The following is a 13713-nucleotide window of genomic DNA, read 5'->3' on the forward strand; positions in this document are numbered from 1 at the left end:
CATTCGGCACATCGCCCGCGGGGCTGGGGGCTTCAGCCGGCGCCGCAGGAGCTGCGCCCGCTGCTCCGCGCTCACCGACGCCGCGCTGGCGGAGTGCGTTACCCCCGCAGCCAGTCAAATGAAAAAAAAATTAAAAGCTCTTGTTCTGAGGTAAACACGTGCAGGTGATCACATCGGCCACGCTGCTTGGGGGGGGGGGTTCATAACCTGTAATACTGCTTTGTTCCACGCTCCCATGAAAGCTAAGTGGGGATTGGAAAATCATGTCTGAATTCTAGACAATTAAATATATTAACACTTGAAGAGGCATTTCTGGAGTTGTCTGAGCATCTTGAGGCTTTAAATTAACGCGGACCCGACGTGCGCTTTTGTACTTCAACTGCGCGCACCTTTTAGCCTACAACAACTTCTTTCTTTTTTTATTTTAAATGCTCTTTTTGCATGCTGTTACAAACAGAAATAAATAAAACATGTATCTGCCTTAACCAAATAGATAAAAAATTCATAATTAAAAAAAAAAAAGACCCAAAAAAAGCATCAGAGACTGTTCCGTTCGTGCCCACACCTAAGCGCAGCGGCAGGGCCGGGCTCATCGCATTTACCCGCGGTCCCTCTCCCAGCCCGTCACGTCCCGCCGGCTGCCGGCGCTGGTGCAGGTCACCAGGGCTCCTGGCCAGTGCATCAGGAAAAAAATAACAATTAAAAAAAAAAAAAAAAAAAAAAGACCGCCCCCCCAAGCCCCGTCCAGGCACAGCAGCTCTTTCTCGACACCCCCTCGCAGCAGTGCCAGTCTCGGGTCCCCCCACCCCGGCACACAAACATCTCTCCCCCATCCCTGCTTTTCCCACGGGACGGGCAGCACGTCCCCGGGACAGCTCACCAACTGTTGAAAACTGCAATTTTAAACAAGTTTGGGTGTGGGGTTTTTTTTTGTAAACATCTTTTATTGGGGGTGTCATGGGGAACGAACGGCAAATGTTAATGGCAACAGACCGTTCAGCTGGCAGCGAGGCCGGGATGGCCGATGGGATTTCATGGCAATGTTGTGCTTTACAGGCTTCTCGTTAAAAAAAAAAAAAAATCACATTGGAGTTTTAATATATGAATGCAAAAGTATATAAAGTTAACAACTCGGTTATTCACTTGGCAGTCAAATAAAACCTTTACACATCAGTGCTGTAAAGTGTGCAAAAATAGATGGAAAATACATCTCGTGTTTCTGCTATCGAAAGGGCTCTACGGGTCGGCCGACGCCGACCGAAAGCAGTTGGCCGGCGTACGCTATGTGCGGCGTGGGGGGTAACGCTGTTCTGTACATTCATGCACCTCTGCTGCAGGCGAAGCCGCTGGACGCGTGGTTTTGCTGGGCTATGGAGCGGAGCGAGGCCGGACGGAGCTGCCGGGGGCCGCAGCAGGCAGGGGGGAGCGGGCAGAACCCGCTGCCGTCCCCGGTCCGTGACCCGGGGGGGAGGAGGGAGGGAAAGCCACGTCCAGGCTGCGCAGAGGGGGGGTGTCGGGTCCCAACCGGCCCCTGGAAGGAGGGGAAGGGGCTGAGCCGAGACCCCGACGCACAACCCCCCACGGCGTGTGTCCCCAGCCAGCCTGCCCCATCCCACCCGCCGGCACAGGGACCCCCGAGTCCCGAGTCCCCCCGGGCAGCCCCAGGCAGCTCCAACAGCAGCAGCAATGGGGGACAAGCGCGGCAGGGGACGCCAACCCAGGAGCACCAGGCCCGCAGCGGGGGCTCAGGCTAGAGCCGGGCCCGTGCGATGACAGGCACTGCCGCAGGGAGGGCACTGCCGCAGGGAGGGCACTGCCGCAGGGATGGCACTGCCACAGGGAGGGCACTGCCGCAGGGATGGCACGGCCACAGGGAGGGCACGGCCACAGGGATGGCACTGCCACAGGGATGGCACTGCTGCAGGGAGGGCACGGCCGCAGGGATGGAGGGCACTGCCGCAGGGATAGAGGGCACTGCCGCAGGGAGGGCACTGCCGCAGGGATAGAGGGCACTGCCGCAGGGATGGAGGGCACGGCTGCAGGGAGGGCACGGCTTTCGGTCACCTGGGTTTGGGGGTTTGGTTTGTGAGATGCCAGGACACGCTGGAGGCAGTGCAGCCCCCATCATGGCACCGGACCCGTCCCATCCCATCCCATCCCATCCCATCCGTCCCACGGCCGCTGGCGAGTCCTTCCCCACCTCCCGGCACAGCGCCGAGCGCTCCTCTCATCGCCGCCCATAACAGAAAACCAACAGAAGATGAAGAACATGAGTTGGGTGAAAGAGCAGAAGTTTGGTACCTTGGGGGATACCTGGCAAAGGAGGAGGAGGAGGAGGAGCAGCAAGAGGAGGAAGAAGAGGAGGAGGAGGAGAAAGAGGAGGAGGAGGAGGAGGGTTTCTGTGCAGTTTTGCTCTTGGATTGACAAGCCCCATCAAATGCAAACCACCTGCATCATCTGGGGACAATATTAAACGCAGTCCTCCTGCTCACACAGGGTCATTTGTCGTCTGGTCTCAGCCACGTCCCACCAGCACCAGCGAAGACTTTCTCACTAGTTGCGGTATTCGTATAAAAAGTTAAAAGCCACGGGGCATACGACCACCGGCCGGCCGTCTGTCCGGCTGTCCCGTCCCTCCGGGGTCTGGGCATCCCTTCCGCGGCGCGAAGCCAGGCTGGGCATCACCTTCCCCCGGGGCAACGGGCACCCGCGGGCGGCAGCAGCCTTCCCCTCCGGCCGGCCGTCCTCTTCTTCACCGCCTCTCCCCGGAGCCCGCCGGCCCCGGCAGGGACGCGGGGGGCTGCTCACAGCTGGGTCTCGTCGCGCGTTTCGGGGTTGCAGGGGCCCAGCTTGTTGCTGCAGCTGCTCTTGCGGCTGTGGCCGTCGTTGGCCACATGGGCCAGCGGGTCGGAGCGGATCAGGTACCTGCGGGGCACAGCCCGGTTACGCCGCTGGGACCCCCACCCAGTTCCCCCATGGCAGGAGGGAGCTGGGCAAACCCTAAATTGGGGTCTGGCCCATCTTTGGGGCTGGGACATGCGGGGATGCCCCTCGGCGCTGTGCCACGGGCAAAACCCCGCGCTGCCGGTCGGAGCAGCGACGAGCAAAGCCGGGGTTTGGGCACTGCTCAGAACAGGGGGAGGGGACACGGCCTGGGAAGGAGGCAACAGCCGCGGGTCCTTAGGAGAAGTCACGGCAAGGAACGCGACGTGGGCAGCCCACAGCCGTGGGCAGGCCTGGGGGCACAGGGAGCGCTCCTGCCTGGGGGGAAGCCCGGCCGGGCGGGTAGGGGCAGCACCTACACGATGTCGTTGAGCTCCAGCCGCGTGTCCGGGGGGGGATTGATCAGGACGTAGGACAAGGTGTTCTGGTGGTCATTCATCTCGTCTGTGAGAGGAGGGGAAAGGGCTGGTGAGGGATGCCCCGACGGACACCCCGACGGACACCCCGGTGGTCCTCGCTCCCGCAGCCCCGCTGCAGCATCCCCGAGCACCTGGCTCCGAGGGGTCACGGCTCATCCCCAAGGACAGCAAATGAGTCCCTTTACGGAGGGAGGCCATGGGCAATGGCGTTGCCGCCGGGAGAGCACCGAGAGCATCGCTGCCACCTCCCTCCGCACCTCCCCAGCCGCTCCCCAGCCGCTCCCCCACCACAGCACGGCCCAGGGGACTGGCAGATGTAACTCCTCAAAATCCCCCCCAAAAAAGAAAGATGTCTTACCTTGGTTTAGTGCAATAAAGGGAACAGGTTAGTCTTGCCATGTTAGGTATAGCACAACTCCAACCACCGGGCCAGGGCAGCCAAACCCCCCCGGGCCGCTCGAACGCCCTGCCCACTTCTCCCCTTCTTGAATTACTTAATTTGGCATCATCCAGCAAGAGGATTTAGTTCAACGATTGCTCTTTCTCCTGCCCAAGGGAAACCACCTCTGTGGAGTTTCAGAGCCATCGATGCCATTCGGGGATGGCTCTAAACTACGGTGACCTCCTGGGGGAGCTCGGGGCCACCAAAAGCTGCACCCACGGGTGCTGCGCAGGGCAAACGGGCGGCCTCGAGGCCGGGGGGGCCTGCGCTTTCCGAAATACCTGAGAACAAGATCATGGGTGAAATGAATGGGGGTGCAAGGCTGCAGGCGGCCGGGGAGGGGGTGGAAGCTGCGACAAATAACACCATTTACAGACTGAGTGACCGGGTGCGGATGGACAGGATGGAGAGGGGACGGACAGACGGACGCCAGGGCAGCATGATGAGCGCGGCGGGACACCAGCTCGCTGCAAGGCTTGTCACTGGGCCACCTCTCCGGGCTATCAGAACGGCCCCTCTGAGCAGCATCGGTGCACACCAGCTGTTTGCCGATCTCGGACAAATGGAGCTCGGGTTGGCGGGCAGCGGGACCAGGGACCAGCCGCCGGGACGGGCCTTAGCTCGGGGCTTCTCCCTGTGACCTGTCCTGCTCCCACCACCCCGTCCCTGCTGTCCCCCCGCCTCAGCCGTGACCCAGAGCGGATCCCCGGTCAAAGGCTGCCCAGCCACACGGCGGGGCAAGGGCCGAGTCCCCTGCCATAACAGCGCCCGTGGGTGCACGATTGCCCCGGGCACAGGGCGGGTGGCCGAGGGCGAGGAGTACTGCCCTCAGGACGGGGGTGGACCCTCTGCAGTGGGGCTTTTCTCCAGCCGTGAGATGAGCCACAGCAGCTCAAGCCACCACAGCCGCCTGGCCTGGCACCGTGCACAGGGATTCAAACAAGTCCCCCCCGGGCTGCCTCCGCCGTGCATTTGGCCAGTGCACGTCCCAGACAGGCCCCAGGGCATCCCCACAGCTGCGCCGCGCTGGTACCGCACACAGAGGCACCTGCAGGGGGACACGAGACCCTTGTTCTGCTGCTCAGACACCTCCCTGGCACCTCTGAGGCCACAGAAGGTGCCGCAGCCGGCGGAGGACTGGGACCACCCACAGAGAGATGCTGTGCGGGACCCCCCGACCCGTGCCGGCTGCCCAGCCCCAGGCGCCGGCCGGTCCCTCGAGCCGCCGGAGAGCTTTGGCCATCCCAGTGCTCAGCCTTACAGCGAGGCGGGGACAGCGGGTGGCAATGCTGGGGCGCGGGTGGCACACAGACCCTGGGACCCGACGGGAGACACGGGGGTTTGCCATGACGGGGGGAGGCGGGGAAGGGCCCTGGCTGGCGGCAGGTTTCCCTGCTCCATGGAAGCACCTTTTCCTGACCCCCATGCAGCCGAGCCAGGCTCTGCTAAACCCACCAAGTATATTGCCATATCGTCCCCTGCGGCACAGCGGCAGGGCTCAGCCCAGCAGCACCCTCCAGCAATTTTTTTTTGGGGGGAGGGCTGGAGCCAGCGCTGAGCTCCAGCTCCCACCCCCACGCAGCCCGCGGCAGCGATGCCACCACATCGGACGTTCACCCGTGGGGTGTCCTGGCTTAGCAGGGAGTGAATCGATGGTGCCGGGCCCCTCTGCGGCAGGACACGGGCTCTCACCCAGCCCCAGCTCTTCTGCGGGAGGGGGAGATACCAGCGGGCTCTGAGCTCTGCCCAGCACCCGCCGGCCAGCTGGCAATATACTCTGCTGGCGTGGGGCTTCCATGAGCCCCAGCTGGGGCTGCTTCTCTGATGAAGGACACAGTTCATAGGGAAATGCCAACTTTTCACCTTAAGCGTGGGCTAGTGAAGCCTAAAATAGAGCTAGGTCGGGCTATTGCTAATCTCTAGGCTGCTGCAGTAAAAAGGGACCTTTCCAGCACACTTTACACCCCTGCGTAAAGGTGTAAATGGTGCAATAGCCCTGCAGCTCCCGCAGACGCCAACAAGGTGCCCCGGGGCATCTGCAGCACGGGCGGCACCTGCGGCTGCCGCTGCTGCCTCGCGCCGAGCCCGGCACCTCCCCGGTTAGAAAACAGGGTCGGCTAACGCTGGGGAGTTGTCTGTAACGCAAACCAAGGGTTGCGAAGGGCTTCCCAGGTGCTGCCTCGCCCCTGAGCCGGGGCCGACCCACGCGCAGCGGAGAGGCGAAGGGGCCGGTGCAGGAGCTCCAGCATCACCTTGCAGCACCCACCAGCAGCTCCGCTGCGCTCGGCCTCCCGCGAGTCCCCTCCTCGAATTGCCACTGGCTTTACAGACCAAAACCAACTTGCAAAGCAAAAGAGGGAGGGTTTGGTTTTTTTAACAACCGGGCTGTGACTTCCCTGTAAGAATTCAGCTAGAAAAGGGTCCCTCAGGTTTTTATCTCCACGACTTTATGGAGCCCTGCGTTTGCACCACCGTCGCAGGACGGTCTTTTGTTTTCCAACGCCACCCAACAAATTAGTGCTCGAAAGGCTCGGGTATCTAAGGTGAAAACCGGCAAGGGTGTGGATTGGGCTTAGCTGGCATGATCTTGTTGTACGCTGCACGCCGTGAGTCACGCGGGACTCCCAGGGAAAGGGAATTACCTTGCAAATATCCCAGGTTTACCCGATTCATCACATCACTGGCTGTTAAATTTGCTACATCCTCTACAGAACATACAGGGAAAGGCACAGACATAAACAGAGAGAGAGAGAGAGGTCAGCAAGCCATGATTCGGCAAATATCAGAGACGAGCTCCTGCACTGCAGCAATAAAATGAGCAAAAGAAAAAGGAAAGGGGGAGAAGGCACAGCAACGTGTTCTTCCAAAACGCCATGGGTGTCCAGACACTGACAGTGACACATGGTGACAACACGCTGTCCCGGGCACAGCCGGCCGCAGACGCGCTGCCAGGGAGCTGCTGGTCCCCCCGCTGCGCCCAGCGCCCCGCGCCCGGCCAGGATTGCCCTCCCGCCCCGACCGGAGACGGGTCCTGCACCCCCCGCTGCCTCTTCGCTGGCCGGAGCTCCCCTGGTTTGCTCCAGCCAAAACTTGCGGGATCGGCCAGGTGAAGGATGCCAACGGTGCCCCGAGCATCGGGGCTGGTGGCAGGGCGGCCCCTCGGGATCCTCACCCGAGGCCGCTCGGGCGGGGAAGCCGCCTCCGCCTTAACCTCTGCCTGCGCCCGCCGGGGGGGCCCCGCCGTGGCCCGCCCGCAGCGGCACACGCTGCGGCAGCGCTGGCTTCGGGTGCGCGGGCTGTGCTTCGGGGGCACCCTGTTTCCCCCTTCCCATTCCCAGCAGCTGTATAAAACAGCTTTTTTAAGGCGGCGAGTGCCATCAGCCGTGCTCCGGACTCTGCAACAGAGCTGCAGGGAGCTGGAAGTCCCCCAGAAAAAGCAGAGCAAACTTTTAGAACTAGTAACGTAGGAAAAAAAAAGAGAGGGGAGGATGCACTGCTGCAAGCCCTCTCCTGGCGTGCCTGTGCCCCCTGCCCTGCCGCAAGCCGCCTCTCCTGCCTCCCTCCCCGGGGAGGCTGGCCGATGCCCACCGCCAGCCCCTTTGCCTTCCACTCCGAACCCCCTCCTGCCCTGCCTTTCTTTACATTTTCTCCTCCTCTTTCACTGCCTAGAGAGCTGCGAGGGAGAAGCCAGGATGGGAGAGGAGGAATCCACCCTCCCGGCTCCCGAAATCGGCTCCCGTCCCGGCCGGGGTGCGGTGCCAGCGTGCGTGCAGGCAGGGGCTGGCGCGGGGAGGACGGACGCTCTTTGAGGATGGAGCAAACAGGCAGCAGCACAGGATGGCTTAAAAGAAAGAAAGGAAAAAAAACCAAACCCAAACAAACCAAGGAAGCTGTGGGCTACAGACTTTGTCGTAACCAAGGGATGGGGAATCGTCCGGGGGGGACACAGACGCCAGCACCGACGGGCAGGTGAGAAGCTTCACGAGAAACGTGGCTGCACGGCGGGGCCCTGAGCGCTGCGGACGCCCCGGGGCCGTGCGGGCTCGTCGCAGCCAGAGACGCTACTTTCACACGCAATGAAGCAAACCACTCAGCCCTGTAGCTACCGAAACGTTTTCTGTGGAAGAGTTTTATGAAGGATTAAAGTCTATAACAAAAGGGGTTTGCGCCAGCTGACGGGGCTTCACCTCTCCCTGCCGCACTAGGGGGGCTCCCGGGCAGAAGGGTTTTGCTGACTGGGAGTCAGTGTGTCCCGAACCACCATTTCTGCACGGCCGGAAAGTGGGGGGCAAGCAGGGCATTGCGCCCGAAGGCTGCCCGGCAGCACTCGGTCCAGCTGCAGGCAGAAGGGAGAGAGTTACTCTGCCGCTGCAAACTCCTGCCTGGACCCACCCCAGAGCCCTGAAAAGGGGGTGGCTGCCTGCAGCCGGCCGGGGGGCGGCAGGGGGCTCTGCGCTGCGGGACCCCAGCCTTGAACGTGCTCGTCTGCAGAAGCACAAGCAAGCCGGGGAATGAGGCGCCGCTGGGAGCCAGGCCCGGCAGCGCCTGCGGGGCTAGGCTTGGTGCAGGATTAGGCTTGGTGCGGGATTAGGCTTGGCTTGGGGTTAGGCTTGGCTTGGGGTTAGGCTTGGCACGGGGTTAGGCTCGGCACGGGGTTAGGCTCGGCACGGGGTTAGGCTCGGCTTGGGGTTAGGCTCGGCACAGGGTTACCTGAGGAGCCCGCGAGCGGGATGCACCACCGCAGAGCAGCGTAACCGAACGGCACTTACCGTACCCGGTTGTGGGCAAGCCCAGGTGCTTCATACGGTTTTTGACGAGCTCGGAAAGCTCCTGCCTCTCGGAGCGCCGGTACAAGCTGAGGCGCTGCTGGCTGATCCACTCGGCCGTCTTGCTGGAGTGCTTGTTGCCCTTCCTGCTCAGCCGGCGCGCCCACTGCATGCTCTTGCGCCGCAGCAGCGGGTGCTCGGACTGATCGCTGGAGCACGAGTTCCTGTGGTGGCTGGTCTTGATGCCCCAGTGCTCCTTGACGTCCTTCGTGTCCTCGCAATCCTCGACGTTGATTGAGATCTGTGACTGGAAGCCCAGCAGGTCACGGAGGGGCAAGGGGAAGCCAAAAAGAGCCTCTCCTCTCTCTGGTGGGGTGGGATCTCTCCCATGGGATGGGATCCTTCCTCTGACCCGCAGGCGTCCCAGCACATCATCTCCGTACTGCTAAAACTGCCTGGCCAGCAGATTTGGGGTAAGCGCTGTCGAGTGGAGTCTCACCACGCCTGACACCTCCTCCCACACCGTTATCCCTGGGCTGCCCCTGGGACAGCCGTGCCCTTGTCTCCCTCTTCCATCTTACAGCAGACGTGCTGCCGCAACGCCGATACAGAAATCCCCACTGGTGAGCAGGAATTTATTAATAACACGGTTTAAAGCATCTCTAAGAAAGAGGTGGATTGCATTTAATTAAATGTCAACTTTTGGCTCCCTGTAGCTGCTTCCTACAAAGCTGAAAACGGAAGGTATTTAAAACGCAGCCTGGCTCACTGCCCTGCTCCTTATCCCACTTAATTACGCTTCAGGGCGCTGAGGAGTTTTGTCTTCCCCGAGTGCCGAGGCTCAGCCCGCACCGCCCTTCCGTGGGGACAGGCAGCGCCGTGCCGGCACTGGGGTGACAGCCGGCACAAGGCACGCGGTGGCTCTTGGTGGCCGAAGGAGCCGCTGGCACAAGCCAGCCCAGCGCTTCCCAGGGGTCAGCCTCCAGGTCGGGGGGACCCGGCGCTGACAGCCGGGCAATGCCCGACACCGCCCGAGCGCCCGGCGGCTGGATGCGAGCGGCACTCACCTGCGCTCTGATGTCGTGGGGCTGCAGCGGGGGAAAAGGAAGGAAAAATAAAGCGTCAGCCCAGCAAAAGGGCAGGTCTGCCGTGCCACATCCCCCCCGCTTCCCGGGGCTCGGTGCCACACGGCACTGCGGAGCCGAGCCAAGAAAATCCCCCCGCCTGCCCGCGGCCAGGCTGCTGCCCGGAGAGACGGGCATCGACACCGAGCCAGCTTACCCGGCTGGGGAACCAGGACACCGCCACCATAACGCAGACGCGGGGCCGCTAACGAAGCGAAGGCAGAGCTTCCCCTCCCCTCCTCCGCCCCACCGCTGCTGCGACCAGGTCCGAGGGGCCTCGTGGGTCCGGCCAGCCTCATGGACCGCATCTCTGCCAGGCGGGGATGCTCGGCTGGGACCACCAGCAGCCCCTTTCCGGCACACACCACCACCGTGCCCTTACCTCGGAGGTTGCGAACATATGCGACTCCGTCCTGTAAATCCCGATGGGAATCTCCGCACTGGAGGAGCAGAGCTTCTGGAAGAGGCGGCCGTACGTCCGGATCCACAGGTCATCTTCAGTGATCTTCATCTGAGCAACAGAGGACAAACATCAACCGCCCTGCGCCGTGCAGAGCCCGCTGAGGAGCACCTCGGGGCTGCTCCTGAGCTTCACCCAGCTCAGCCCAAAAGCGAGATGGACTCCACAAAAAGACCAGGGGCAATTTCCAACCCCAGCCCTCGGAACGGGGACTTTGGTCCTTGGTAGCTCTTGGGCTTTTTGGCTTGGTAGTGCTGAGGTTCCCCACACACAATGCGGGGGAGCGATGACCTGGCACGTTCTGCCTCATGTCGTCTCCCCTCCATTCCCCAGAAGAGGGGAACCCTCCACCCCATGCGCTGGGTGACAGATCCCACCAGCTCCACGATGACTTGGCCCAATGGTTTCAACCCAGAGGGACTTGGCGCCTACCGCACAGAGGTAGCCGGAGCCCGGCGTGGTGTCGAGACCCAGCAGCAACCGAGTGATGGTGATCATGTAGTCCTTCACGAAAGACTGCGGGGAGACATTGGGGCAGGAAGGTGGAGAAAAGGTTTGCTCGGTTATTCATGGGGAGACACAAAGGGGCGGCCACAGCTGCAGGGGTGCATTACCCAGAGCCCGCCGGGCTCTCACCTGGTAGAGCAGCGTGTCCAGCATGCTGATGCTGAAGACCCTCCCAGCCGCAAAGGGCAGCCGGAACATGAAGGCCAGGTTGGAGCCGTTCTCTCGCTCTTTCTGGAAAAAAAAGCAGAGACGTGAGCACCCGCAGGCAAACACCGTTGGCAGGGGCTTGTTCGCATCCTTCCAGGGTGTTTAGCAAAGCAAAACCACGCAGGCTCCCCCGCGCACAGGTTGCACAGAAACTAGAAGACTCATGAAAACGGAAGGACACCAGCGTCGCGTTTCTGGTGGGTGTGCCAGGAGGGAACCGGGGCAGCATCCTTACACTGGGTGAAAGAGGGTTTTTTTCTGCATGGAAATGTGTGAAACACGGTTGGGTTTTTTGATGTGGGCTGGATGGGGCCCTTTCACATGCCCCAGTGTTCAGGGGTATTCTCCCCCTTGTCAGAAGATCTGTCTCAGCACAGTGACCCCACTGTGCCCCTTACTGCAGTCACAGCATTAAACCTGATTCAGAGGTCCAGTGTGCCCAGCACAGCAGCAGGCAAAGCAGCACAAACTCCAGCCACCAAATAAATACATAAATACATAGAAGGAGGTAGCTAGTCCAAAGATTGACTGCCCACATATTTGTCTGCTGCAGGTTATCTCGGGTAGATGCACACCAACTACGGTAGCTGCAGCGTGCAGAAGAGCACAGGACCTTGAGGAGCTCAAACGTAGTCACTCTCAGCGTTGACCTGCGTGATGGGGAAGACCTCCTCTTACCTTTTCTAGCTTGGAAAGGGCGAGGGAGTAACTGTCCTTCGCTCTGAACTGCATGAACCTCATGTTGGAGGGGTGGGTCAGCTCTGTAATAATGCTGAGGCTGGGGAAGAGCCTGCAACGGAAAGAGACCTGTTGTCCTGCAGCTCACTCTGAAGTGAGAGCACTCCCTGCATTTAAAGCCTGAGGAAGACCCAAACCATCCCTGGGACTGTCTGAGGTCAGAAATAGCCCATTAGAGGCTGTTTCCTAGAGCAAGCCCAACCGCAGATGTGTCCCACTGCAGCCACCACCACAGCCACTGGCACCCTTCCCGGTCTGGTCTCCAGCAGAGGTAAGTGGCCGTGATGGAGCCGGGGCAGCGGCCACCCCTCACCTGAACATGGTCTGGACGTTGACAATCGTCTTTGCATCCGCCATGTAGTCCTCCTCAGCGCTCATCGTGCTCTCCTTGTCCACAACCACCAGGTTGTCGGCGTAGATGATGCCGCACTGCAGCAAGCTGTCCAGGCTGGGCAGTTCCCAAAGAGAAGAGCGCAGGGTCAGCCCTTGGAAACGAACAGGGAAGCAGCACGCTGCGACGCGCAGCGCTACAGCGAGCCCAACCACCAGCTCTTCACCTGCTCCCATCTACCAGGGACATCCCGAGAAGCCAAGGGTGGGCTCAGCTCTACAGTACCAACCCTGGGGCTTCTCATGGGATGACCCAAAAGTCTGGGCTGGGGTAAATGCAACACATTTAGGCATCACCGTACAGCCACACGCGGAAACACCTACTTGTCGATCGTGCCCTCCATGTAGTAAACCATGGGGAAACAACAGATGGCTTCCAGAAAGTGGTGCTCAGGCCTGGAGGAAGAGCAACAGAGAGCAAGGTGGTTCAGCAAGCCCACGGCGCAAAGACAGGCACAAAACCCACCCAGAGTCCCCAGGGCCAACGTCAGCCGAGTACCCAACAGCGGCACTGCCATTCCCCCCGCTCCCATCCCCACAGTGTGAGATGCCCACACAGGGAGGGCTGTGTAGAAGGAGGTGCGATGGAAAACATCTGCGGAAAAGTACTTGCTTGTTGTCCAGCAGCAACACAATCGGGTTCAACTCTTTGCGGGACCGATAGTACGCACGAAGGGGGACGATGAAGTTATACAGTCCGTTCCCAGCCGTCTCCGCCGAAACGATAATCAGTTTGTTCTTAAACCCGTAGGCTTTGGCATCTTCAAAGCTGTTGTGCTTGCAGCCCTGTGCGGTGGAAGGCAGCGCGGGGACTCAGCATGCGGCTCTCGGCCGCCCACCCGCCGTCCCGCTCCCGGGGGGGCTGCGGCCCCCGGGCAGCCGCCTGCAGCCCCATCGTACCTTATCCAGCCTCAGGCAGCAAAAAGGGGCTTTCTCGGGTAAAAGGTGGCAGAGAGTCGGGGAGCTCCCAATGTAGGGGGAGTTCGGTGGATAGCCCTTCACGTACCTGCAGCAGAGAGGAAATCCGGCAGCGTGAGGACACGGGGAGAGCTTTCCACGTACACAACACTCAGACGCCGGGAAAAACATTTAAAAGCAGCAGACCCAGGGCTCAAGCACATCGCTGGCAAATGCTTTGCAAAACTCTCCCACAGCAGTTGGAAATTTTACAAAATACACATATTTAGGAATCTCTTTTGCTATGCAAAGACACATGGGATTGTAAACATGCAGTGTTCCCAGCACGGGGGGAGAAGGCAGCAGGCAGGACCACTGAGCACAGCTGACGGGAGACAGGGCAGCGAGCTCCAGGAGAGGGGGGCGATGCTGAGCCATATAAAGAAGCAAAAAAAATCATGGTCCATTTTTAGAGTTCGTTTTGATGAACAGATTTTTTTTTAAAAAAATCACCATTTGTATTTTTGATAGAACCAGAAGCAGAAATTTCATTTAAAGAGCTGCTAAAAGTGGCCGTGAATTAAAAGCCAATTGGTGGGAGTTTGCAGATACTCGCTAAACTCCCCACATCGCTGTGACAGCATCCAAACAGGTAACCAGTAAAGCAAGTGCTTATCTGGCTGTCATAAATTAACAGCTTTAAAGCTGCAGTAAATATTTATTTTGTGTTTTTTATTTATGTGCAATGGAGAATAGGATCTTTTTCACGTTGGTGAGTGAAGGGAGGCGAGAGGACTGACGGAACAACCCTGCCCATCCC

The 13713-nt window shown here is 60.3% G+C and overlaps 1 protein-coding gene across 3 annotated transcripts in view; it reads right to left on the minus strand.

The window, feature by feature from the left end:
- Nucleotides 1-2194: 2194 nt before the first annotated feature.
- Nucleotides 2195-13713, minus strand: part of KCNT1 (potassium sodium-activated channel subfamily T member 1) — a 72306-nt gene continuing 60787 nt past the window's right edge. Inside the window, exons 19-30 of one of the 3 annotated variants that reach the window (XM_075170988.1) lie at nucleotides 12897-13002; nucleotides 12610-12782; nucleotides 12321-12392; nucleotides 11920-12054; nucleotides 11547-11658; nucleotides 10791-10892; nucleotides 10587-10670; nucleotides 10077-10205; nucleotides 9638-9658; nucleotides 8574-8877; nucleotides 3303-3387; nucleotides 2195-2925 (exon numbers count right to left, since the gene is read on the minus strand). In XM_075170988.1, coding sequence (XP_075027089.1) covers nucleotides 2805-2925; nucleotides 3303-3387; nucleotides 8574-8877; nucleotides 9638-9658; nucleotides 10077-10205; nucleotides 10587-10670; nucleotides 10791-10892; nucleotides 11547-11658; nucleotides 11920-12054; nucleotides 12321-12392; nucleotides 12610-12782; nucleotides 12897-13002 — 1444 coding nt within the window. In that variant the 3' untranslated portion in view covers nucleotides 2195-2804. The remainder of the gene's footprint in view (nucleotides 2926-3302; nucleotides 3388-8573; nucleotides 8878-9637; nucleotides 9659-10076; nucleotides 10206-10586; nucleotides 10671-10790; nucleotides 10893-11546; nucleotides 11659-11919; nucleotides 12055-12320; nucleotides 12393-12609; nucleotides 12783-12896; nucleotides 13003-13713) is intronic. The other 2 variants (XM_075170989.1, XM_075170991.1) reach the window with 2 other exon arrangements.

Source organism: Calonectris borealis, chromosome 21 (assembly GCF_964195595.1).
Source record: "Calonectris borealis chromosome 21, bCalBor7.hap1.2, whole genome shotgun sequence".
Classification (NCBI taxonomy): Eukaryota; Metazoa; Chordata; class Aves; order Procellariiformes; family Procellariidae; genus Calonectris; species Calonectris borealis.